General features: G+C 39.0%; 1 protein-coding gene across 1 annotated transcript in view; it reads right to left on the reverse strand.

Moving 5' to 3' along the window:
- LOC140236607 (uncharacterized) overlaps positions 1-26,643 on the reverse strand; it is a 135,524-nt gene that overhangs the window by 64,675 nt on the left and 44,206 nt on the right. The window contains 7 exon segments of the mRNA XM_072316530.1: positions 1,322-1,648; positions 5,681-5,830; positions 6,047-6,175; positions 7,637-7,777; positions 11,644-11,775; positions 12,873-13,139; positions 22,205-22,570. Of these exon segments, the coding sequence (XP_072172631.1) occupies positions 1,322-1,648; positions 5,681-5,830; positions 6,047-6,175; positions 7,637-7,777; positions 11,644-11,775; positions 12,873-13,139; positions 22,205-22,570 (1,512 nt within the window).

Here is a 26,643-nt window from a genome sequence, read left to right on the forward strand (position 1 = left end):
GGGGGACGGGCTCGGCCACCTCCCCCCCCCCTTTTTTTTTTTTTTGCACCACACATCCTATAAGTGGCACTAGAAAGAAATGCTTGTAGATAGAAGCCTTAAAATGTGCGCGCGGTAAGCTGAAGAAACTCGGAAGTGGCACCCTACAGAACTACAGAAGTTGCTCTGGTGACCTCTCTTTTCTTTTTGCTTTTTAGCTGATGAAACCCTAAAGTGGAACCTGAAGTTCGAAGTGGCCCCCCACTTTTGAAAACGTGGCGCCGGTCATGCAACTTGACTGCTGACAGGGCAAACAACAAATGAATTAAGATTCTGTGCATAGCATTACATCAAAATATGACAGTATACAAATTTGTACATATAATGTAGATATTGTTTTGATCATCTTGATCAAGAGAGAGAAAAAAAAATAAAACGAAAGAAAACAGAAAACAGAAAACCTTCAATGAGTTAACAATTTCATATCTTTCTCTAATCACTCAATCTCACTCCTTACTAATTTTGCAAAACTCAGTAATTTGCCCCCTTTTTAATGTCATTCATTTTTCACTCCTTTAGTTGACAAATAAAAAGAAACAGGGAATCACTTTTTCAAAAAAAAAGAGATTATTGAGAGTAAACACAATGAACAACTTGGTATTTGTAAGGCGTAATCACAACTGACAATGCGAAACTTGGAGGGAAGGGACTTCTGACATGTTTTACAAAGATCCCCGTTTCTCTGTGACCACTGAATCAAATCAAATGATATTTCCTGCAGGATGTGGGAAATATGTTATAGTTTAATACCCTGAAATTACATTTTGATTGATTTACTACCTTCAAGGTTATCATTGCAGAAAGTTCGGTTGTATTTTCTTTTCTTTTCTTTTTTTTTTTTTTTGGGGGGGGGGGCAGGGGATATACGTTATTAGAGAAGATAAGATAGGGAACGCCATTGTGACTCCGGGCTTTGTACACCTGAATGTTGCGCTGTGGCTTGGCATCATTTTTATACATTTCATTCCCTGAGTTATGTAATAAACACCCTTATTTATATTCCCAGTTATGCAGTGTTTCAAAAAGATAGAAAAGTTACATCATTTTGTCGGCATGACTTATCTGAAACGAACAATAGTCAACTCGGAATGACAGAATAAAGACTTAAGGAAATTTTATATAGGGTGTTTTTATCATATTTTGGTACACCGAGATTGATACATATTAGGGATTGTCCAAAATTTTGCACTCGCCAATTAAGTGCTAACCCAATGTGACCTTAATGTGAACAATGTGTTAACAAAAAAAAACAACAACAACAACAGAAAAACCGTTTACTTACTACCGCATGGCGTCATAGCTGTGATTGGTGAACTGCTGATCCCACCCGTTGGTGAACCGTCAACTTCTCGCCTGACGGACAAAACAAACTCATAATCCCTAAATGCACGAAGATCAGTGATGTTAGCAGTGCTATCCTCAGAAACGACAACGGGTTCATCAGAGCTGCCTGTGTTACCCACGTCATCTCTCCAACTATACGTAATCAGGTACGAGTGCACCGGTCCTGTGCCATAATCGTAGCCGTTCTTCCAGGCGTTCCATGCAATCAAAACTGAGTCGCTTGTGACGTCCAATATCCACGGAGAATCCACCAGTCTTGGCAATGCTACAGATAAAAATAAGTGCATTGAAAAGAGGAATATTAAAGCTTTACATGCTTGTGTTACCATAATAAGAAGGGAAAGTCAGTTCTTTTTTTGTGGAATATTATACTCGGCCTTATTGTTACCTTCGACTTGCTGTCAAATGTAAGCCAATACATTCAATATGTTTGATTACTTAAAGCTACGGTCACAATGGTTCGTATGCATTCTTACGAATGTCACTGTTCGTACGAATTCTGGAGTTCGTGCGGTCGCGTTACAAAGAGAGGGTTTCGTACGAAGTTAAAGAAAAAAAAATCTTGGACAAGACCATCGACCAGGCTACGAACTTACGGAAGGTCTACGAACGGTCTACGAACGCTGGCTTCGTACTGCCTTCTTAAGAAGATCTTACGAAATTGTCCAAAAATCGTTCATACGGCGTTCGTAGCAGTTCTTAATGGTATTTGTGACCGAACCATTAGCTATACCATTTTAGCATAACTTTTACTTACTCACTTTCTATTTCCAGCATTTCTAGCAAATTAGATAAAGTGACGTGACCGTATCTTGAGGTTATAAGTCTCTGCCTGCTCAAACCCCGCCAATTATACACCCCCTCTTAGATTGCCAAGTGATAATGTGATCTGCATAGAAGAAAAACGCTATCATGTGTCCAGACCCACACAGTATAGTTTGTTCCTAGCACTCGGTGTCAGGGTCCGCCCAACGCTGCCATGCGGAGTTGCATAATGTTGCTCTTTGGCATATTTTTTGACGCTCCAGCAAGTAGCCCTTTATATAATTATTTGGGGTTTTTTATATCATGATTGTAACAAAATTACCTTTCTGTTTCTTTATTATAAGCCTATTTGTTGACAGATGTGTTTATCCTGTCTCATTTCTGTCTTTCTCTATTTGGTTGCATGTCAGCCGATTGTGAAGTGAAGACTATTATTTGTTCTGCTTTTTTTTTTTTCCTTGTCAGCCAATTACGGGAGAGAAGTGGGGGCAAAAAAAGAATATATATATATATATATATATAAATATATTATTTTGGCTTGTCAGCCTACAAGGCGAGAGGATTGTCATTCGGTCAACCCCCTCCCTCCCCCATCTCGGCAAAAAGCTAGATCCGCCCCTGCGGGACTTGATGAGTATATAGCCGTCATAGAGCAAAATCATCTACCAGAGGCATGATTCTTGTGATTTCTTGTGTTGTGTGCAAACCACTGGCGGAGATAAGATGCCATCAACAACTCATTTGATTTCAATGTTAGGTTGTGATTAAAATGACTGTTAAGTGAAGACAAGTGAAGTAAAAAAGAAAATATACGTATTACTATTTCAATTATTCCTTTGACACAACTGATCATGATATTCTACTCCACAAGTTAACACATTTTGAAATACGTGGGAACGACTTGGAGTGGTTCAAGAGTTATTTACGTAATACAAGACTGTTTTTGTTATAATTATAGACAATTTTTCAGTGAGACGAGAAGTGAAATGATATTCATGTATTATGAAGTGAAATTATATGTATGTATTATTTCACATGATTTTATACTTGTAATGCGACATTTTGTTTGTATTTTCATGACTTGTGAATAATAAGTTCGATATCGTTATACTAATCTTCTGTTATGTACAAGGGGAGAAATAAAACTTGCTGAAACTGCAGCTGAAAACTGAAGTAAAATGTGGTGTTCCACAGGGAAATGTATTAGGGCCACCATTATCTATTATTTATATTAACGATTGTTATTGATGATACCAATGTATTTTTTTTTTGCCCACAATGATCTTGATTTTCTTGTTCAAAAGGTGATTCTGAGTTATAAAAAAGTGAAAATTGGGCAAGACCAATAAATTGTAACAGAGTACATTGAATGTCCCACAAACGAAATATATGATATTAAGTAATTCTGTCCACACTTTGTGTGCAGATATGGTTTAGGATGATTTTCATTTAGAAAGAGTATCACTTTTCAAATTCCTTGGAATTATTGTTGATGACAAACTTTCTTGGAAGTCACATATTGACCATATTTGCAACACAATCTAGCGTAAAAAAATATAGGCGTTATAGATAGAATAAAATACTCAATGCCTAAAATATCGTTACTTATGTTATATTCGTAATTGATATTGGATTATCTTAATTATGGTGTTTTAGTTTGGGAAACACTATTCCAGAACCTACTGGATAGAGTGTCCCTTCTGCAAAGAAAGCTTTCCGTGTCATCTGTTTTCCTTCTACACGCTCCCTTACATTTTTTTTTTTTTTTTGGGGGGGGGGGGGCCTCTAGGCCTAATAAGCTGTTGAAAAAATGAAAGACTTGTTTTCATTTAATTTAGGGCAATTTATATACATGCACAGGAGCAACTCACTACCGTTTGGTTTTCGATTATATGTTCCTAAAAAAAAAAAGAAAAAAAAATCAGTCATTTCATGAATATACCACTCTACGTTCCAGTGAATTTCATTAACCTCTTTTACGAACGATTCTTGCTAAGCACACGCGTATTTATACTGGCCAACTTATTGAAATTCTTTGAATTACGATATTTAAAAAAAAATGCCCCATCTGTACATGAAAGTCCCTCTATTACAATTTCATAATACCAAAGAATTGAAATAGCCTATTGGCATATTTTGTTATCCTTTCGAAAATCTTGCATTACAGATAATATATTGTCACACATTTTCTCCTCCCTACTGTAATAAAACACTTGCAGGGCCAGTATTCGACTTTATCTATATTTCTTCTGCATTTGTTTCTCGATGTTTCCTTATCCTTTTCCCGCGTCCCATTACATTTTTTTTTTCAATATACTTCTGTCGAGTAAAGATGAATATGTTGTGCCTTTCTATCCGTTGTGTTGTCTTCCTGTCATATTAGTTTTTTTTTTTCTCATTCTGTCCTGTCTCTTTATTGTTTCCCTTTATTAGGTTCATTGTTGCTCTAGTCTAGTTTAGCAGGATGGTAGAGTTTCATTTGAGATGGGGTTTGATGTTTCCAACATTTTTTGATGGTGATTTTTTGAGATAATGACACACTTTTTTTTTTGGAAATATGAAAAAGCATATAATTCTCAGAGGAATTCAAAGTTTATTTGAATAAAATGGTTGAAACATCCAAAACGAAGCCCTCCCAATAAAATGTGGGACCCACCCTTTATTAGGATTTCTTTGTTTCGCTTTGTTTATTTTGAATAGCTCGGCCATTTCAAAACCGATATTCATCAAATAAACTTTGAATTCCGCTCAGAATTGTAGGCTTCTTACCATTTCAAAAAGTCATTTCTAAATATCTAGCAAAAAGTTAAAAGCCAAATTCCACCTCAGCCAATACTGTACCATCCCTTTAATGTTCATTCTCGTGTGTGTATGTGTGTCTGTGTTTACTCTGTCTTCCTAGTAGGCTTCCAGACCCTTTTCCAGACCTTTTTGTAAAATTTCCTTTGTGCGTTAATTTATTTTTTTTTCTATTTACACTCTGTACCCGAGGGGCCAACATTTTACAAGCCTTGTCTTTTTAGTGGGTCCCTTTATTTTTCGAAGTTTGCGTATTGTTATTCCATTTTCACCACTTCAATTTTCATGACAACGTATAATCACTACAAGGTTCCACAATTATTTCATCCTCTTCTGAGTTCACTTTGTTTTGCTTATGAAACTTTATTCTCTGGTACCATAGAAAGTGAAATGTCTGGGTTCTTTTTGAAAAAAAAAGAAAAAATGAATTGAATTGATTTGAATTGTGTTGTGTTGTGAATATTGTGCGATACACTTTCAAGCCTTCATTTCCTAAGCTATCGAAATGTCTCTGGAATCTTTCGTGACGCTAAAATGTTGTCAAAATGGAATTTCCTTCTCATAGTGAACCATGGAAAATTATGGTTGCCCCCCCCCCCCCGAAAAAAAGGGGGGAAGAAAAAAATACTTAACCCATCCAAATATTAACTGAGAGCTTTACATGATTTTCACATGGAAACATTGTGTAAGATCTTGTTTCTTGTTATTGGCTGTTTGTAAACTTCTATTGTACCTTGCTGGCAGTCCGATCCACCCCAGCCAACGGCACAGGAGTCACCGATAGGGCACTGGCCACTAGTCCGATCGCATGTCATGCTGTCATTACAGTGGCAGGGATAGTTACACTGGGCTCCAAAATAGCCTTCGCTGCATGATCCAGGGTCTGCAGTGTTTGATTGACAGGGCAGATATATCACTCAAAATTTGATAAAAAATAGAAAGTGAAAGAAGCAAAGACATATTTGAATATCAATCTTGTGTACCAATCACATTTACAGTGGAGGAATATCAAATTTGAAACATTTTAACGACAGAGCACAGAAGAAATGGACCAATATCATCAATTTTTGGTTATGGTCGTTTGTTTGTTTGTTTTTACCCTGACACAGAACTCCCGAATACCCAGAGGCACAGGCCCCTTGACATCCCGTGGCCGCGTTACAGGTCGTACTTGACGCACAGTTACAGTCCAGCTCACAGTTTGCCCCGAAGGATCCGCTTGAACACACTGCAAAAGAAAACGGAACAGAAAAATGACATGGATTATAAATCAACTTTAAATATAAGCATCATAGGTGACTTTAAACATGCCATGATAGGATTATCATCATCGCACCGATGTCAGAATAGCTGTTGAAACATAAAACTACTCTAGAAGGACAGCTGTTAGTCTGTTTTTGTTTGACAAGATAGCGAACAACAACTTTGGTTAACTAGGTTAACTGCTGGTCTTTGATAAAATCGGCAAAAAAAAAAAAGACTGATTGAAAATCAAAATCATATCACTGTATACTTTAAAAAAGGTATTAAGTCGTCAGGATCATTACTAGCATTTTTTTCGTTTAGTGGTACTTGATACTCTACCCAGAAATATATTCAGTAATCGACATTGATCGAGTAATAAAGAAAATTAGTTTGAGGGCAATCTCATCAACCAAGAGAACTCGACATTGCGCTGTCCATGATATCATGTGTTAAGTGAAAACAGACATCCGTATTATACTGTTGAAGTATTCACTGAAACAAGGACAACTGCACCTGCCCTTCCGACCTGAGGCACAATTGCATTGATTTATACCAGGCAACTAAGTCTTTTTGTCTCCGTTGATAACAAAGGAAAGACAGATCGTTTTCTAAACATTTTTTTTTTTTTTTGGTGGATTTTTATCAACACTATCAGCATTAAATTCTCTGCCATAGATTTGTGTGAAATTGTAAAGCTCTCTCAACTTTACAACTCTTCAAAATTGTGTATTGCCCTACGATCTCTTTTTGTTTATCTAGGAAATGAGTAAAGACCTATATCTTTCCTACATGCCTCATTGCTGTTATTTGTCTTGATTAACGTTAGATATTCTCAAACGATTATCGTTAAGCAACAGTTTTGTGTCATCTTTAAGTTGGGACTTCCAATTCATACTTTGCAAGGCATTCCATGAGACAGCACGTTCGATCTTGACGCCCTGTCTGTCGAGATCGAATAATTGATAATCCGGTTAAGCAAGAAGCAAAGTGTCTTTCAGAACCCCTATGTCACAGTAATCGGCACTTGCTCTCTCCATGACTGATATATTTTTGTTATTTTCTCCTAAATATCAACCTTATAACGATGTTGGATTTTTTTTTTCATTCTGTCATTCTCATACGAAAAAGTAATCACAAGACGTTTTGCTATAGACTTCTCTGCCGAAGAGTACACACATTTCTTTCCACCCCTTGCTCATATAAACAACGACAATCAACAATATATCAATAGTACCGCTACCCGTGCCAGGTAAAATCATAAACGCATGAAGATGCATGCAAACATCACGCCCACTTAAAACAAAACAAAACAAAACAAAACAAAAACATAAAACAGGAGCATGAATATTTTCTTGTAGTTGAGAGGTTGCAAGTACAATGGTAAGTTGCCATCCAAGAACTTCGTAAGTATTTCAGTAGAGGGAATAATAATGAAAGAGCCAACCTGTTTCGCATTTGTTTCCTCCGAATCCGGCTTGGCATGAGATACCCACTGGGTCGGGTACAGACAGGAGACGATATTGGCAGCTTCCACTACTTGAGCAGACCGTTTTGCAACCTTTTCCCCACTTATTGTTGCCACATCCTTTGAACCAAGGAAACACGGACAACAATGAATGAATATGATCAAATATGAAGCTGAAAACTTCAACTTATTTGGTGATATTTTGAAAATGGGTTATTCAAGGTGTTTATCGAGATACCTGGTATACTGATCAGCAAATCACCGCGAGTTGCAGCAAAATTTGCAAGTCTTTATCTTCTGTATCTTTAATCGCTTAACCTCAATCTCATTGAAAATAAAGAATAGGTCCTACTGGTGAATTGAGAGAGACAGTACATCCATAAGCACTATGTACATTGTCATGATTAACCCCCGACAACCATTACCACGATAAACTACAAACAAACATGGTTACGATTCTGTGTTAAAAGGTAACTACAGTGTACTTGCAAACAGTTATTCAACTGTTCAATGATAATCAAAATGCGTCTTTACGTGCACTCTACATTCAAACAGGGTGAATGCAAATACACGGAGAAATAGAGTCTTCTCCATTAAATGCATCGCAACATGTCGTGGTAGGTCCCCCAACGAAGAATTGCAGTCAAAAATTCGCACGAAAGAGGCATATGGAGTCTGATTATGAATCGTGTCACGAAAAAAACAGGGACATGTCGCTTTTACACTACGCTAGCCATAGCTCGACTTGCAACTGGCATAATGATCAGGTTGTATCATTTCTAATGCTCTCACTTTAGAACGGATTGTTTGATTTTCCTGAAATGTCGCTGATGTGCTCTAACAACATCACTGCATCCCTTCAAGATATTTGGGTTTCATATGTAGTGATTCAAATAATTATAGAAAGGTCTTCGAGTGTAGCTTTCTGACGCAATAGTTGGTAGAATATTTTCAGAGAAAAAACAAAACCCTAACCCTGAAAAAAAAAACCTGGTAAGTACAATATTGTTTTGTTTTGTTGCTGTTGATTCGTGTTCTAGAAGGATGTAATTGGAGAGAATTTTCCTTGACGACCGATTAGCAAAATTAACGTTATCATAAGAATTTCAATCCAGGAAGCCAGAAACCATGGATAATACAACCTTTTGAGTGTTTTCTATGACGAAGAACGAGTTATAACAGCAGTTTCCAGTTTGACATGATGCAAAATTCTTGAATATCATAGTTAACAAACTGGGCTTATATGCATGTGTACAATAGTCCAGGAAATGGTGCCATATATACCTTGTATATCTCAAATTTACTTATGATGTGCAAAATCGTCTAATAGTTTTCTTAATGAGTCATGTTCTAGATGGGAATTAAAGAGAATAAAATTTGGTTGCCATGCCCATTTGCAGCGTTGGGCAATTCTATTTTCATTAGTCTAATTAGCATTATACCAACTAAGCATTACATTTTTCCATTATCTTAAATCAGTTTAAAAGTTTTCATTTCATTTGAAAATCTCAGAAATTTCCCGGTGCCAACGCTACAGCCTTCATCAGCGGAATGATCCGGCTCCGCCTTATCATATGACTGTAAATATGCGGGTCACAACTGGTCAGAGGAGGTTGAGCTGGGGCGTCTGTCAGTAAATTGTCTGTGTTCAACGGTTCTGGTCCTTTGGTGGTTTTGCGCTACAATACTTCCCAAAGTCCGTGACCCGCTTATCGACGGTCACGTTATCTAGATGAATATTGAAATAGATCAAGCTTGGCTTTATTAGTCAATGATTATAATATCTAGCTAATAAGCAAAATATGTAATCATGGTAATATGTTGCTAGTTTTAATCTAGGAATTTTGAAAGCAGGGAAGATATGACTTTCCGTGGTTTTATAGGGCGAGAATTCCATTTACATCATCAATATCCATTTGGAAATAATGCAGGTGTCTTAAATATCAAAAGAAATACAACTTGTACATATACTTTTAAAGCTAAATGCTGGGAGCCTGAAAGCAAGGACAGCACACCATTTTAAAGTCTGTTCTATATAATATGAAGAAGATTCCTTCTAAGATACCAGATTTTATCTTTTAAGCAGTGCAATTGCAAGAGTGTGATTAGATTAATTGTGACCGTGCACCTCAAAACAAACATAAAGTCGCACACACTGATTTTGCGTGAGGACTGAAAATAAGTGAAATGGGTCAACCTAGCCGAACTTAACTTTTTCATAATTCTGAAAGAGCGGGGCTTCTTTTACATTACGCTAAAATTTGGTATCATAAAACGGGCAGGAAAGTGCGCTTTTCAGCAGTTTATCTCGAACATTTTTGGTAGAATAGTGTGATTAGGTGTGTATTTAGAATCCTTTTTTTCATTTCTTAAAAACCTTGTTCACACTCTTCACTTTCAACTCTAATAACTTTTGAAAGAATAGTGCTACTGCTTTGAAAGTTGGCATTAATTATGGACAGAATGTGTCAATGAGGCATGCTCAATTTCAGTTTAATCTGACAATCTCTTCATTGTTGTTACTCTGGTGGTTTACTTCCTGTTTTTTGTCCAATTCATCGCACAGCCAGCACGGTTTGGTAAAGATTGAGCGCCTGAATAGACACTGTACTTCAGAGCCTCTTTTCTCAGTTCACACTTTTCCTGAGTTTGTGCTTTCTTTCCAATATTTAGATAGGTTAGGAGAGTCCATTTGAGTTGAGTTATACATCATTTTAAAGCTGAAAGTCTGCTCTTTCAGAATATGGTCTTAACTAAAAATTCATGTCTGGCGACTTTTTGTTTGTTTTGAGGTGCAGGGTCACAATTAGTAAATTAACACATTACAAATGTAATTATGGTACCACGCGCCCAACGCATGAACTGGAAAAAAATGATTACTACACCATATCTTGCTGATTCGTGCTATACACGGTTTTTGTCAAGCTGCCTCCAAAAATTTCGAAAGTGTGTTTACATATATTTGTAGCAGAAAGGTCCGCTGGACGCCGCCTTGAAGTCGGCCTGACTGCCCCCCGTTTACATATACGGCGGCTTTGCCGGTCTGCGCGGTGAGACTTTCACGAGTCTGACGGAGTGGGACTACACGAAGTAAAAAAAAAATTATATATATATATATATATATATACACGATATAAACCTTACAAATACAGTTACACAAACGAAAAAAAAAAAAAAGGATACAGAACGACTGAATAGGCAGAAAACTCATCGACGCAGTCCCCGACGGCAGGACTCCAGTGAAGTAATATCAATCACAAAACAAAAGCGCTTATTTGATTATTTGTACGAGAAGTTGGTCATCCAAATTTCAGATTTCTGACGCGGGCGAGGTAACGAAATTACGAATTATGACATATCCGCACTATTGCACAAGCCCACGTGACTCTCGACTCTCGAAAACCGGCGTCAGTCCGCTTTGTGTTTACACATACGTGAAGGCGGCGTGAGGCCGCCTTGAAACCGACCTCAAACCACCTCAAAAAGACCCCATTTACACATACGACTGACGCCGGCGTGAGGCCGGCCTCACGCCGCCTTGAACGTTAGTGTAAACACACAAATGGACTGACTGCGGATTGAGGCCGCCTAAGTTTCGGTCCACCTCTTACCATCCATTCCCATTCATATAAAACTAAAAATTCTTGTAATAAATGGATTCCTCGTCATAGAAACCCATTGAAAGTTGCAAAGTCTATGCACAATCTATGATTTCTGGCTTCCGTGATGAAAATTCGCAACAGCACATATTGGTCTTATTACGTAGTATGCTAATAAGGCTTGATGAACAAAAGTTGAACAAGGTTGCCGAGGTGCCATATCTTGTGACCTGTGCTGGAATGTGTTCTTTTGTTTCTATGAAATCTCGACAACCAGACTTATTGTGTTTGTGTACGTACATGTAGATGGCATACTGCGGAAATTGCCATTAAGAATGAAATTAACCATAACAATACCCAACTGACAATAGGAATGATGGTATACACCTGTTTCACAATTACTGCCTTGAAATCCTGGTCGACAAACGCATTCTCCCGTTACATGGTGACAAACGCCCCCAGCGTAACAGTCCTGGCAGTCATTCGAGCAATCCAGCCCATACTTCCTAGAGGGACAATCTGTTTCATGCACACACACAAACACACACACACACACACACACACACACAAATGAAAAGATACGATGTAATATAACCTGATCATCTCGATATTACGATAGAACATGTCTTTTTCTTTAAGAAGAAACACGATCTTTAACTATACCGTGAATGGCGATATAGAGCTGTATCTTAAGATTCATAGGCTTCATTTTATGTCGTACGTTTATCTGAGGCCATCTTCCTCGTCAAGCTGTGCTTATGAAGGTGGTCCTAATTGCATTTAATATTGTATATTCTTTACATCAAATTTGCATTGTTCCTTATCGTACATTTTACTTTCAATTTGACATTGTTGTGTATTTTTCTCCCCGTATGTTTTCTTTAAACACTCATATTCGTGCGCTGGAAAAATTCATATGATTTATGACATACTGTCAAATTTTGCTATACATTGCAGTGAAAACGGAATGAAAAATAAACTGAACTGAAAAGATTGAAAAAAAAAAACCCCTCAAACTTCCATACCAACGCCCGCATACGAATTATGCTTAAATATCGATACTTCACAGATCATCAAAGGAAAAAAACAAATGCATGGAATGCGTTTTTAAACTAGGCTGGCCACATGGACATAATTGGCCGGGGTACTCAATTTCCATTGCTCTGTCTTATTAACTTCCAATAAACGCAGAACAGTAAAAGTTAGGGAATATTATTATAACATTACATTGGTTTTATTTTTTCCCTTGAGTCAACAGTCTCTGAGACAGAATACAGTTTAACTTAACCGTATGCACCCATTTCAAGTTAAATAGGTATATTTTAATTCTTGCGATCATTTCTAGTATAGAAAAACACTTTCAAAAAAAAAATGCTCTAGAAAGTAAACATAAACTCTGCAGTTCACCTGCATTTAGATACTATGCTCTTATCGTTAATGTCTCGCCATGTCCAATCATCAGATCATCAACTGTGATTCACTGATGAAGATGGTCAATTCATGTATTATTTCACTCATTCACATTTCTGATGTAACGCCAATATCGTTAAAGAAGGAGTAGTATAGATAACATTGTGGTGAAGTTAATCAAAAATTAAGTGTTTTGATGGTCGGACCTCTAACAAAGAGCCTCATGATTGCATGTTTTCCGTTGTCCCTGCTGCTGTCTGTGTAGCATTCATAAATGCCTTCATCGGACTTCCTAACGTCGTGAAGAGTAACCGATGTCAAGCCACGCCAAGCTGTTATGATGTAATCTCCGTTGCGCCTCCAGACGAGGTTCCTTCGATTCAACCCGCTTCTCGTTCGTACTCCGAGACTGATGGTTTCACCCACTCCAACTGTATATGACAGCTTTTCTGCCCATACGTCAGCATTAGAATCTGGAATGAAAAGCGAATACAAAAAGTCAGGCAACGGTTTTTAGTATATTGTGTGTGTGTGGGGGGGGGGGGGGTGAGGGGGAGGAGTGGGTTGGTAGTGCTCATGGTGGGTTTGATCAGGGGTCAACCCACCCCCCCCCCCCCCCCCCACCCCCGCCCTATCTTTTGAATGTGAAAAATCCCGGGGGGAACCTTCGGAATTCTTTAGTGTCTGATGTTAATGTTTTCTTTTTTTTTTTCAATGACCAAAAGTGGATGTGTTTGCGTGTGTGTTTGTGTGTGTGTGTGTGGGGGGGGGGGGGCTTGAAAGTCTGTAATTTGTTATTGCATTTTATCACAGTAAATGCCGATTTTATTTTCACTACATTTCAATATTTTCTTGCAAAACAAGCATATTGAACTGAATACTGTGAGTTTTATTCTGGATGGAATCGGTTGGACAATTTACATCTTCCTCATACCGAAAATCGTCGAGTACTAGTAGTAAATGCTGTTGATTCACAATAATAACCAATGCCGATTAGATCAATTCAATCAAGCCGACCAATCGATTTTGACCTGGTCGGGCTCGGTCGGCAAGGGTGACCGGGGTCGATCGGGCCCGATCTCCCTTGATCGGCTTTAGTCCGGCTTTCAATTTTTGACTCTTCAAAAAGTATCATGTAATGGTACGTTCCCATTGCCGATCAGATCAACTCGATCAATCCCGATCAAGCTTTTTTGGCCTGGTCGGGCTCGCTCGGCATTGGTATTCGGGGTCGATCTACCTTGATCGGCATCGCTCCTGCTTCCTTCACGATAATTTTGGACATGTCCAAAATATTCGAGTAGGAAGCCCGAACACCAACAGCTCGGGTAGTGATCGAGAAGAGATCGAGCTCGTCGGGAATCGGTCGTATAGAAATCTAGTGTGGTCGGGACGGATTTTTCCCCGAGCTCAGTTCCCGATCATCTCGAATTATACTCGAATGCTACACGATTGATTTCAGATCATCTCGATCCAGGATTCATCAGTTCATGAATAACTCGACGGCTACGCGACCGATACAGGACTGCTATCGATTGATACTCGACTAAACTCGATCATGCTTCGACCGGCACTCGATCAAATACCGAGCACTTTTTGACAGTGGTTGCAGCAGGTGCAGACGTACTTTATTAGCACTCATTTATTGTTCAGGTATAAGAAAAAATACATGCAGTCCTTGGTCACGTTAAAAAGTTAAATGTCGTCAGTATCATCAGCCACTCCTGGCCCACTGAAGAAAAGAAAAGGGCCACGAAGAGAGAAAAGACAACAAAACCTAAACAACAGGCATGGCAGAATTAGACTTTCCAGACAAAAATTTCAGAAGAAAGAAAGGAAACACGACTGAAACTGAGGGAAAAAAAATCGGTATTCTGGCAATATGACTGGAATGTGAAAGGAAAGTTTCTAGATTATTTACTTTAGTTATAACTGGGAAATGTTTTTTGAATTCTTTTGCTAGCTTGTCTGTTTCAAAGTTGAAGTTGGTTACGTTGATATAAAATCTATTTCTTACGCTGATGCGTTAAAACATTAGTTGTAACTTAGATTCATAAATGCTCAGTGACTTACTTTACTTTTATTTACGTAGATGTTACACTTTTGCTTCGCTTAATAATGTTGGGTTTTTTTTATTGAGAGTTGTATGTATATTGCTTGAAGTCCACCTTGATATCGATTGGCTGGGATGAGTTGACAAAAAAAATAACCAAGATTTTCATCATTTTTGCTAAGGTATAAAATGTTATATTGTTTTAATTTTCATAATAATGTACTCTGTTTCACATACCAGCACACTCTTCGGCTTATACTTTATCAATGAACATATACATATTTTTCGTTCACTTTTTCATTCTTGAATAATGAGAACAATAATGACAAAGATAACACGACTCATTAGGGTTGTAAAACAGTCATTTTTTTTTCAACTTTATATAATGGTGCATTTATGGGCATATAGGCCTATGTTTCATTTTAGACCAAATTAATTTCAGCCCACCTATATGTAATGCACTTACGAAGCGTGGCGGTGTAACATTCTTTTTCTTAATGAGACATCAAACTTAGATCTGCTATTCTTCACATCCACTGCAAATATCTAATGCATATGAACGAACCTATTATATTATACATGGTGTCCCGGCAGACAAAGTGCTACAAAACTGTCTCTTATCTAAAAAGATATGAGCGACTGAATGAAATCGTTACATTATTCAATAGAAAGAACACCTCAAATTTTATTTGACACAATGAAAATCAATTTTCGTGCAAGCGCTTTGATCTCCATGAAAAATTTGTGATTTACAAAATCTGTAACTTTGGGCACTGATATCCTACTTGACTGAGCGATAGTGAAGCCGTAAAAACTGATAACGAATGCGTCCAAAGTAACTACTGAAAACGGATAAAATGAATGAATACAAGTGAATGCATTTTTTATACCTTTTTGAGTGGCTCAAAAACAGTAGTGATCAGTCTTTGTCATCGTTTTTTTTTTTTTAGGAAAAATGACTATAGAATCGAAACGCCTGTGCGAGAATTGATGATTGTGGTTTCAAAATAGGAAGTGTTCTTCTATCAACTATAGGTTTTCCCGGCCAATTTCGCACTTTTGTCAGTCCAATTTGCCAATTCCTAATTGCTGCATTCAATTTAGCAAAATATAGCATAGGTGACATGTTCGGTAGTTTAATTTTATGATTTCTTCATTCAAATTCATTTTAGAGCACTCAAATTACCTTCAGCCTCATTCTAATTAACACTTTTTTCAATTGAAATTCGTAAAACAAGCACCATTTCGTTATTCGTTCATTCAGTTTAGAATGATATACTCACGTGATCACGGACATGCTGCTCTCGTTCATTCAAATTCATTTTTGGCAATCAGTTTAACCAAGGAGGTTCGAGAAATGGAGCCACAACAGTCTTATTCGCTTTGATCCCATGCTCGAAGCCGCCACTCAAAAACATTTGATGTATGTGTCAAACTGGATCTGCCTCCCAGATGCGAAGACAATTGACTCATGTCTCATTGCATAATCACCAGCCACTTTCCAAGGAAGATGATGTCTTTGTGATGGTAATTACTTTTCGCTATCCCTACTTGCAGACGAATAGAAATTGCTCAAATATTGCTGAAATAGATATCAAAATTACTCGAATGTACGTGATTATACGCTAATCTGACATATTAATTTATAAAGAACTATACTTGAAGATGAAACCATATGTGACCCGCTACAACAAAAAGGTCCTAAAGTCGCGCACGGTCGAAGTCGTGAAAATCGAGTTTGAAGTCAGAGCATTAAAATTGTTCAAAACTTACGATTTTCTGATTTTGATATATTATTGGAGTCTAACATGTCTTCTATCATCTGTCGAAATTTTGAAGCAAAATGATCAAAGGAAAGATGAAAAAATAGCGTTTTTCTGAGCCATGTTTTTGGCGTTTCAACGAAGCAGAAACTGGTTCGAAAATTTGGATTGAGCGCCACAGATAGGCTCCGCCCCTAACAACGACCAGAGTGATTTCATTGGTCAGTCTGCTGCTTGCTGCTAACCGAAGCGTGAAGCTCGCACACTGCCCAGTCGACTGGTGCGTGCAGGCGGGGCGCGCTATGCTCAGCCGCTTCTCACATCCTGGTCACTGATTGGTTAGTGAGGAGACCGCCGACGCTGATGTGCTTGAATGAACTCTTCGGGGGTTGCTAGGGCTTACCTTCTATTGTCCAGAGGCGAAAACTGACTTGCGTGTCCCTTGATCGAGATTGCGTCGAAAGGAAGACTTTTAGGGCACTTTTCTCGAATCAGTGATTTTCCAGACGTCTCATCATGCTCTCTTTTAAACATCGATATCTCCGCAGCAGATTATTTTTATAAAGTGTGTCATATACCAATTTAAAGCAGAAAGATTAGGGGATTATATCATGCAATTTTCAAATAATCGACCTCGCCCGACTTTAGGATCATTTTGTTGTAGCGGGTCACATATTAGTTTCATTTTGAGGAAATAAGGAGAAAAGTGATAAAACCGGCTTTCCATGAGGGTAAAATTTCAAACACTGTCACAAAATACAGCTCAGATTTTCACTTTTGCGCATATTTTCGAACGGAATAGACTTGTGTTTTATGCTTTATCGATCATTAGGTGAAATTTCATTGCATTTGATAATATTGTATAAACGAGCAGCATATACCCGATATTATGTTACGGTTAAAAATTAATCTTCAGATTGCTCAGAAAGATGACGGCTTCAAGCATCGAACATCAAAGGCACTGATGCACCTGTGGAATTCTTTTGTCCATCCATAGAAAACTGACAGCTGATTGAATAATTAAAGTCAGTTGGAACTCCATCTCTCGAACCTCCTTGGTTTAACATCTTTTGCAGTCAATTTAGCACGCATGTTTATGGTTTGGTTATTTCTTTATTTTCTTAACATAAGTAGTTATTGTTTTCCAAGCGTCATTACATTTCATATTTTCGTACTCATTTTAGAGATTTTGGCAACATTTTTTTTCTTTAATGTGCCTAGACCCCGTTTACAGTGCGGGGCCGGGCTCGGCCGCGGCTCGGCCGCGGCCGAGTCCGGCCTCAGACCCCGTTTACAGTGCGAGGCTCGGCCGCGGCCGAGCCGCGGCCGAGCCCAGCCCCGCTTCAGTGTAAACGCGCAAAAGGCCAAATGCGAGGCCAAAATTGGCTTCGCATTTGGCCTCGCTCTGGAGGTGGTCTCGGCCGCGGCCGAGCCGCGGCCGAGCCCTGCCTCTTCTTGGTGTAAACGCAAACTGGGCCAAATGCGCGGCCAATTGCGCGGCCAATTTTAGTCTGGCTTCCAAACCCTCTGCCTGTATCTTTCGCTATTCAGGATATTAACCCCCTCAACGTCGAAAACTAGTATAATTTAAGGTGGTTTTGTCCTGCAAAGGATTTTTTCCTTCGGCAAAGGAATTTGCCCGAACGGCGACTTCGTCGCCACGGAATTCATTTGGCAAAGGGTCTGAAAACCAGACAATACCAAATTGCGTTTGTTTACAAGCAGAGCGCCACTACGACAAAATATTGAAAGGTTTGAATCAAAAGCGCGGCCGAGCCCAGCAGAGTAAACGGACAAAATTGCGAGGCTCGGCCGCGCAATTGAGGCCGGACCAAGACCCCGTTTACAGTGCGAGGCTCGGCCGCGGCTCGGCCGCGGCCGAGCCCAGTCCCGCTTCAGTGTAAACGCGCAAAAGGCCAAATGCGAGGCCAAAATTGGCCTCGCATTTGGCCTCGCTCTGGAGGTGGTCTCGGCCGCGGCCGAGCCGCGGCCGAGCCCGGCCTCTTCTTGGTGTAAACGCAAACTGGGCCAAATGCGCGGCCAATTGCGCGGCCAATTTTAGTCTGGCTTCCAAACCCTCTGCCTGTATCTTTAGCTATTCACGATATTAACCCCCTCAACGTGGAAAACTAGTATAGTTTAAGATGGTTTTGTCCTGCAAAGGATTTTTTCGTTCGGCAAAGGCCTTTGCCCGAACGGCGACTTCGTCGCCACGGAATTCATTCGGCAAAGGGTCTGAAAACCAGACAATACCAAATTACGTTTGTTTACAAGCAGAGCGCCACTACGACAAAATATTGAAAGGTTTGAATGAAAAGCGCGGCCGAGCCCAGCAGTGTAAACGGACAAAATTGCGAGGCTCGGTCGCGCAATTGAGGCAGGACTCGGCCACGGCCGAGCCGCGGCCGAGCCCGGCCCCGCACTGTAAACGGGGTCTCAGCCGCGGCCGAGCCGCGGCCGAGCCCGGCCCCGCACTGTAAACGGGGTCTTCAATTGCGCGGCCGAGCCTCGCAATTTTGTCCGTTTACACTGCTGGGCTCGGCCGCGCTTTTGATTCAAACCTTTCAATATTTTGTCGTAGTGGCGCTCTGCTTGTAAACAAACGCAATTTGGTATTGTCTGGTTATCAGACCCTTTGCCAAATGAATTCCGTGGCGACGAAGTCGCCGTTCGGGCAAAGGCCTTTGCCGAAGGAAAAAAATCCTTTGCAGGACAAAACCACCTTAAACTATACTAGTTTTCGACGTTGAGGGGGTTAATATCCTGAATAGCGAAAGATACAGGCAGAGGGTTTGGAAGTCAGACTAAAATTGGCCGCGCAATTGGCCGCGCATTTGGCCCAGTTTGCGTTTACACCAAGAAGAGGCAGGGCTCGGCCGCGGCTCGGCCGCGGCCGAGACCACCTCCAGAGCGAGGCCAAATGCGAGGCCAATTTTGGCCTCGCATTTGGCCTTTTGCGCGTTTACACTGAAGCGGGGCTGGGCTCGGCCGCGGCTCGGCCGCGGCCGAGCCTCGCACTGTAAACGGGGTCCTAGTGACTCTTCAAGTCCGAAGATAATGCAACATGTGCATGGCCACAACTTATCTCGCCGTTGAGCGCTTTATTCCGTGTGTCGGCCAGTTCTAGGAAGTCAAGGTTATGATCATCAAATATTCCTATAATTCTTTTTCTGTCCCCTTGAGAAAATTGTAATACGTCTGTATCTAACTTGTGCCGTCATGACTGTAAGAAGATGAAGTTATAGTATTGGTACATGTAGGCCTAAAATGTCATGTATGAAGAAAAGGGGCGTTACAGAACAGCAGACTCGAGTTATATGGTCAAAAATACGATTCTTTTACTGCTTAACAGTGCGTGGATGAAACAATAAGTCACATAGAAAAACACGTTTAAGTGTTATCACCTTTTCAAAAAAGAAATAACATGACATTAATTTGAATGAACATGTTCAAGAATTTGACTGCCCATACACGAAATTAAATAACTGAAATACCCCTTTTGCCAGTGCTGGCGAATTTGAATGACTGAAGAGCACGTGCCAATTTGAATGCCCGTTTTACGAATTCGAAAGGCACATGTGCAAATCTCACGGATCGGAATGCTTATTGAACGAACAACTTGCAATTTTGAACGACAGAATGTGTAGTGACGAGGATTTCGCTAAATTGAATGAACCTTTTATCAAATGGACTGACAAAAGTGCGAAATTGGCCGGGAAAACCTATACTAAAGATAATCATTTCCTTCGTTCATTCATGCTTTTGCAATTAATAGTCAGTTTTATAGCACTCTTTTGGGCCACGCCGTATTAAATACTGAGTTGTCTCATAACCAAATGAATAACTGTAAGCAATTCTTCTTTCACTCGATCACTGTACGAACCTGCCGACCCGTTCGATGCAAGATCTTACACAGATCGAGTCATGTCGAGCTGGTCTAAGAAGTCTAGTAGAAATCGAGTATTGACCGTGTAGCGATCGTGTATCGATTGTGTGTAGATTGGGATGTTCGAGTAGAGATCTATGTGGTTGTCGAGGAGAGATTCTGGACATGTCGAGAATGGTCGGGTGTGGATCGTACAAGATCGAATAGCGGTCGGGAAGGGATCGTGTTGAAGGACGATCGAGCATTTGGTCGGGATTGCTCTGATGAAAATAGGTGATCGGGATTGATCTCGCTTGATCGAGTTGATCTGATCGGCGGTGGGAACGGGGTATTACCCTCACAGCTCGCGCGCTGTGTGTGAGTTTCCTCAAAATAGTGAGCTGTCTTTTCAAAACGCTAGGGTAAACGGGGCGATCGGGCTTGATCGAGTTGATCTGATCGGAAGTGGGAACTCAACTTACTAATTAACAGAAATTGAATTTCCTTGATATGTTATTCTACAAAAAGGGGACATGCACCTTCCGCCTGAATTTCCCATGACTCATAAGAGTACACGAGGCACTGGTATCTGCGTGAAAAGAATTGGGGACGATTGTGGCATAATTCCGCTTGTGCTATTTATCTTTAAAAAAATTATGGCAATGATCTATAGAACAAGTATGATATTAAATGTTGCAATATTATGTCAGAGAAACAAATGTATATTCACCAAATTCAGTAACGTAAGCTATATTTGTAGTCTGCGAGTGATGGTAAAATCATACAATGTAATGATCAGTCACTTAAATCATTTATGCATTTTCTACCCGCAGGGACCAAATGGGTTCTGTGCAAAGTCTATGGTGATTTCAGTCCTAGGGGCATTGGCTAAATTCAGTCACAGACGACTAACTTGCAAATAGTCGACATTCAAAAAAAAAAACACCCACAAAACAAAACAAAACAAAACAGGAAGACAGAAAAGACAGACACCTGCTCAGGAAAGGCGACACAGATACAGAAAATGCGAGTTTTACTTTGAAATTTACTTACTTTTGAAATGGCAGATACCCCAAAATTAGCACCAATGTGGCTTAACTCCAATTTACGATTATTGCTTCATATAAATGTTAGAGATCTAATTTATTTTTCCAGCCAAAACAACAAACAAGCGTTAAGATCGTCCAAATGCCACTTTCTGCCCATGAAGAAAACCTAGGGGCAGAAGTGAAGAGTTTGTTTGCAAAAACCGATTAGTCCATATTTTTCAAATGGAGATATTTGCCATTAAAGGTGAAAAAAATAAAGAGAATAATAAGAAAATTTTTGCTTCTTTTGACCATAACTTCAAAAATGTACTGTTGCATGTAGTGACCAAAGTATCATTTAAAAGGTATTATTTTGTACTTTATGACAGAGACCGTACTTCAAAATCTTCAAAAATGGACTTATCGGTTTTTGCAAACGAACTCTTCAAGTAATGGGCTCACCTTCACGGTTTGCAATGAGGCATACACCGCGCTTTTCAAAACAAAGATGGAATTTGGAAGAGATGAAAATTGCCTTGTCATTTCCTATGTAACAAGTGTTATATTATGCAACCACTATAATAACCAGAGAAGCATTGGCGAAATTTGCCATCGCATCAAATATCATTTCATGACGCAATAATCAAATGAAGAGGGGCATAAAAATCTGTACTGTGGAGATATACACATACATGAAAGTGTACGTATACAGCTATTAACCAATCAATACGTGAACTAACGAAGATTTCAGCGAGCAGCAATCTATGGGTTTTCAAGCACAGTATAAACATGGTATACCTGCAATGAGAGGCAGAAGATCAACTCTTACCTCCTCGGTATTCATTGATCATGACCACCGTTTCTGTTCTGCCTTTGTAGATTACAGCTGTTCCAAAAGCCCCGGCTCTAGCAGCCCCTGCGGTGTGTCGGTTGAAAGTCGCGCGTAAGCTGACAGCGGTATCAAATATCTTTTTGTTTACGCTTGTGCCTTGCGGTAAACCTGAATCCTGCCACCCTGGACTTGCTTCAGTCACCCCATGGCCGGTCTCCCCCGGTCCGGTGTCCACCTCTCGGCCGATGTAAAATTTGATGGAAGGATCGCTTTGGTCTTCGATCATGTAGGGGCCGAAGAAATAATGTGCATTATCTGTAACTCCAGCATAGTGATTGTATGTCGCCATATCAACGATGTGCACTGGAATTAAAAACAGGATCAAAGCATGTTAGTGGACAAGTAAGTGGATGGAAAAAAAAAATGTATTCTAAAGTTCGAATAATAAGAACTTTGTTCAGAGATCAAAAAGTAAACATTGTGTTTGCCTCAGACAAATCTCGTTTCATTTTAGTAAGTGATGAATATCCTATTAACAAGAGACATGCTTTTAGACAGCTTATTTATGCCCGAAAAGCACACAAACACACATCCGCACCACACACCCACTCATACTCACAAAAATGCAGTTTACCTTGCTTGAATTCCACAAGATATAACGTTCCTACCGTGTCATTTGTGAAAGTACCCTCATGATACAAGCATATTCTTTTGAGTGGGTATACCTCCACTTTTTTTCTTTTTCTTTTTTGCGCAGAGTGTATTAAAGTGTGTATGTATCTTTTTTGTAATGATCATGTAGACATGAACATGTTTGTAATCCTGTTTGGTTATGTATATTTTCAACGACTCGCATGTCAAAATGACAATGTTTTTTCTTGTACATTCTGTTGAAAAAAAAATGAAAATAAAGTTTGAATTTGAATTTGAATGTGAAAGTAACGTATTTTTTTTTTTTTTTATTTGCAAATGTCATTCCCTGTGGCATAACATCCTGACATTGATACAACAGTCTGGTTAGATTTTGCTAATGTGATCAAACATGATTACAATAAGCCTTTAGACCCGAGTATGGGAGTGTTATCATAATAGTGATGACATTTTGACCCTGTCACGAGACCTATTACGACAATAGTCCCACTCTTTTGTCAATATTACGAAATACTATACGTGTTTTTGAATAAATCAGTCACAAGCCGATTCTCTCTTCAAGTTGATTCACGAATATATCAAAGACTCTATTCATATATGACAACTTTATTAAAATAGTCCGTAATTACAAGATGAATGAGGCAATGAGGTCATTACTCAACTGGTCTCCCCTATTTTTTCACATAAATCTTTACTGACAATATTTTTCTATATAAAAAAGAAGTGAAATAGAACATTACAATCACTCTCAAATAAATTACTCTGAAATGATTTGTTTGCAGGTTTTAACAAATACGTGAAAGCCGTATAATTAACGAGCCTGTGAGAAATGTGTAACTCAATTCACTTCGTACCTTGACACTGGGGACCATACCAGCCTGTATCACAGCCTCCTTGACCGTCACAGGAACCAGTCACTGGGTCACATTGGTTGCGGGATGACGCACTACAGTGACAAGTCTGCGTGCAGTCCGCACCGTATGTACCGGCAACACATCCTTTTTTTTTTTTTTTGGGGGGGGGGGGGGGGTGTCACAAGAGAGAACTTTACTTGATTTTGCTAGCATATTTATTGAATACCATTTTCCGACACTCAACAAATATAACAAAGCAATGTCAGTGGATGTTTTCGTGCAGTAAAGGAGAAAAAAAAAACAGTGAAACTTGTACGTAAAACATATAAGTTTACCGCGGCCAACGCTATAACCAAATTATGTTTGCATACCAGGACCCCGTTGCTAGAAATTGGACTTGAGATCAAACACAAGTATCGCCTGCGTTTAATCCCTGTTTTCCATTACTATTAGAGACTTCCTAAAGATTGGAACGCAATTTGCGTTTGATTCTCTTAATTTTTCAGATTAAATCGTTGTGGACGGGGGAAAGTCTGAAAGTAGCCGAAATAAATCCCTGCAAATAGCAAGCGCATCGTATGTACATGCAAACGACACGGCGGCAAGTGTGGTAAAGAACACCTTTTTCTTTCATTTTACTCCACTTCTCTTTTCTTGTGCTTTTTTTTTTCTCTAAGTCTGACTCTTTTTAAAAGTCTGACTTGTTACCACTTTGTTATATGATGACCTTTGTCATCCCTGTGTATATTATGTGTGAATTATGTTATATTTTATCTTTTTAACTATATATAATGTAAATTTTGAAAGAAATAAAGGAGAGTTCTATGCTCTCGGTCAATCAATCAAAGAACGCTAAAATACAAAAAAAAAAATAAATTTATAATACCTTGGGTAATGTTTTGCTGAACACTACCATAACTACTTTATGATTAAAATGACTAGGATGCCTCGATATGCGCAAAAATTGACTTCAGTCCCTGAAAAACACATTTTGCAATATGACGTTGAAATCAATAAGTGGGCCATTTAATCATCTAAAGTTGCGGTCATGTGGTGAGTTCACCGGCCAGGAGTTTTTTATGATCGCATTTATTGCAGCTTGTAATTTACACTTTGGATAAATTCTGACATGTGTGAATTGCGAGATCTTTGGTATAAATTCGAGCGTCAAATATTATACTGCGGAGAAAAAAAAAATATCGCCAATTATTACAACAGAAAGTGAATGATTTCAATTCGCGGGGTTGTCATGGCAAGATCAACTATACATATATATATATATATATATATATATATATATATATACGGCATTACACGTATCATGGCAAGGTTCACTGTACACAAGCATGCTTTTCAGTGGACCTCTTATTTCTTTTTCCCCTCTAATCATAACTATGTATTTTGCCGGTATGCATGTCTATTTTTTTTTTATCTGTAAACCATTATCTATAATGTTAACCCGTTCCGTACGGGAACTTGTTGGCCTGTGTATTAAGTCTATTGGCATTTCAGAAATCAGTATGGAAGGAGTTAAGTTGAAACATGCCTGTTTTATAATTCCTGATCTATTCTGTGTTATGTTTTGTTTGAAAAAAAAATAAATGAAGAAATAAATAAGTATGAATTATTGCATTGTTTTAGCGGCTGATTTTACTTTACATTATTCAACAGAGCTTTGTTTAACAAAATACTACTGGTGGTACTGGTGGTGCTACAATGTCGGCTCAGTTTTATTGACCATTACGAATCGAACGCAAAGTTGGGTTTGATTCATCGAAGTTGATAACGCAAAGTTGCATGGGATTTGGGAGAATTGCGTTTGATTTCTTCAAGGTGCATTTAATCGCGAAGTTTCTAGCAACGGGGCTCTGGGCAAGTTATGAATTAAGAAACCTGAGCTTTACAAAATCGAAACAAACAACTTAACGCACATAAACGAATAAGCCGCTGTAAGGGCCAAACAGCGCATGACGCTGACTACTACATTGTATGTGCAAGGCCATTATGGGATCGGTGTTACATTTCTCTTTTTTTCCGTCTATGTGACCGTGCACCTCAAAACAAACATAAAGTCGCACACACTGATTTTGCATGAGGACTGAAAATAAGTGAAATGGGTCAACCTAGCCGAACTTGACTTTTTTCATATTTTCTAAAAGAGGGGGTCTTCTTTTACATTACGCTAAAATTTGGGGTCATAAAACGGGCAGGAAAGTGTGGTTTTTTTTAGCAATTTATCTCGAACATTTTTGGTAGAATAGTGTGATTAGGTGTGTCTTTACAATCCCTTTTTCATTTCTGAAAAAAACCTTGTTCACACTCTCACTTTCAACTCTAATAACTTTTGAAAGGATAGGGCTACTGCTTTGAAAGTTGGCATTAATTATGGACAGAATATGTTAATGAGGCATGCTTAATTTCAGTTTAACCTGATAATCCCTTCATTGTTGTTACTCTGGTGGTTTATTTCCTGTTTTTTGTCCCATTCATCACACAACCAGCACGGTTTGGTAAAGATTAAGCGCTTGAATAGACACTGTACTTCAGAGAGTCTTTTCTCAGTTCACACTTTTCCTGAGTTTGTGCTTTCTTTCCAATATTTAGATAGGTTAAGAGGGTCCATTTGATTTGAGTTATACATCATTTTAAAGCTTAACGTCTGCTCTTTCAGAATATGGTCTTAACTAAAAATTCATATCTGACGACTTTTTGTTTGTTTTGAGGTGCAGGGTCACATATGACATTACTATAATAGTCTCGATAGCAAGCACTGCGCAGTGGGAACTTGAAGGCTAAAGTAGGAAAAGAAAATGTCACGTTGCTTACTCTCTACTTGGAAATACGATAGGGTCATTTTTCTAACTTAAAATAGCCCAAACGAAAGCAAAAGACCACGACAAAAACAAAGTGTTGAAATTTAACTTCGAAAAT

The sequence above is a fragment of the Diadema setosum genome, chromosome 13, assembly GCF_964275005.1.
Source record: "Diadema setosum chromosome 13, eeDiaSeto1, whole genome shotgun sequence".
Classification (NCBI taxonomy): Eukaryota; Metazoa; Echinodermata; class Echinoidea; order Diadematoida; family Diadematidae; genus Diadema; species Diadema setosum.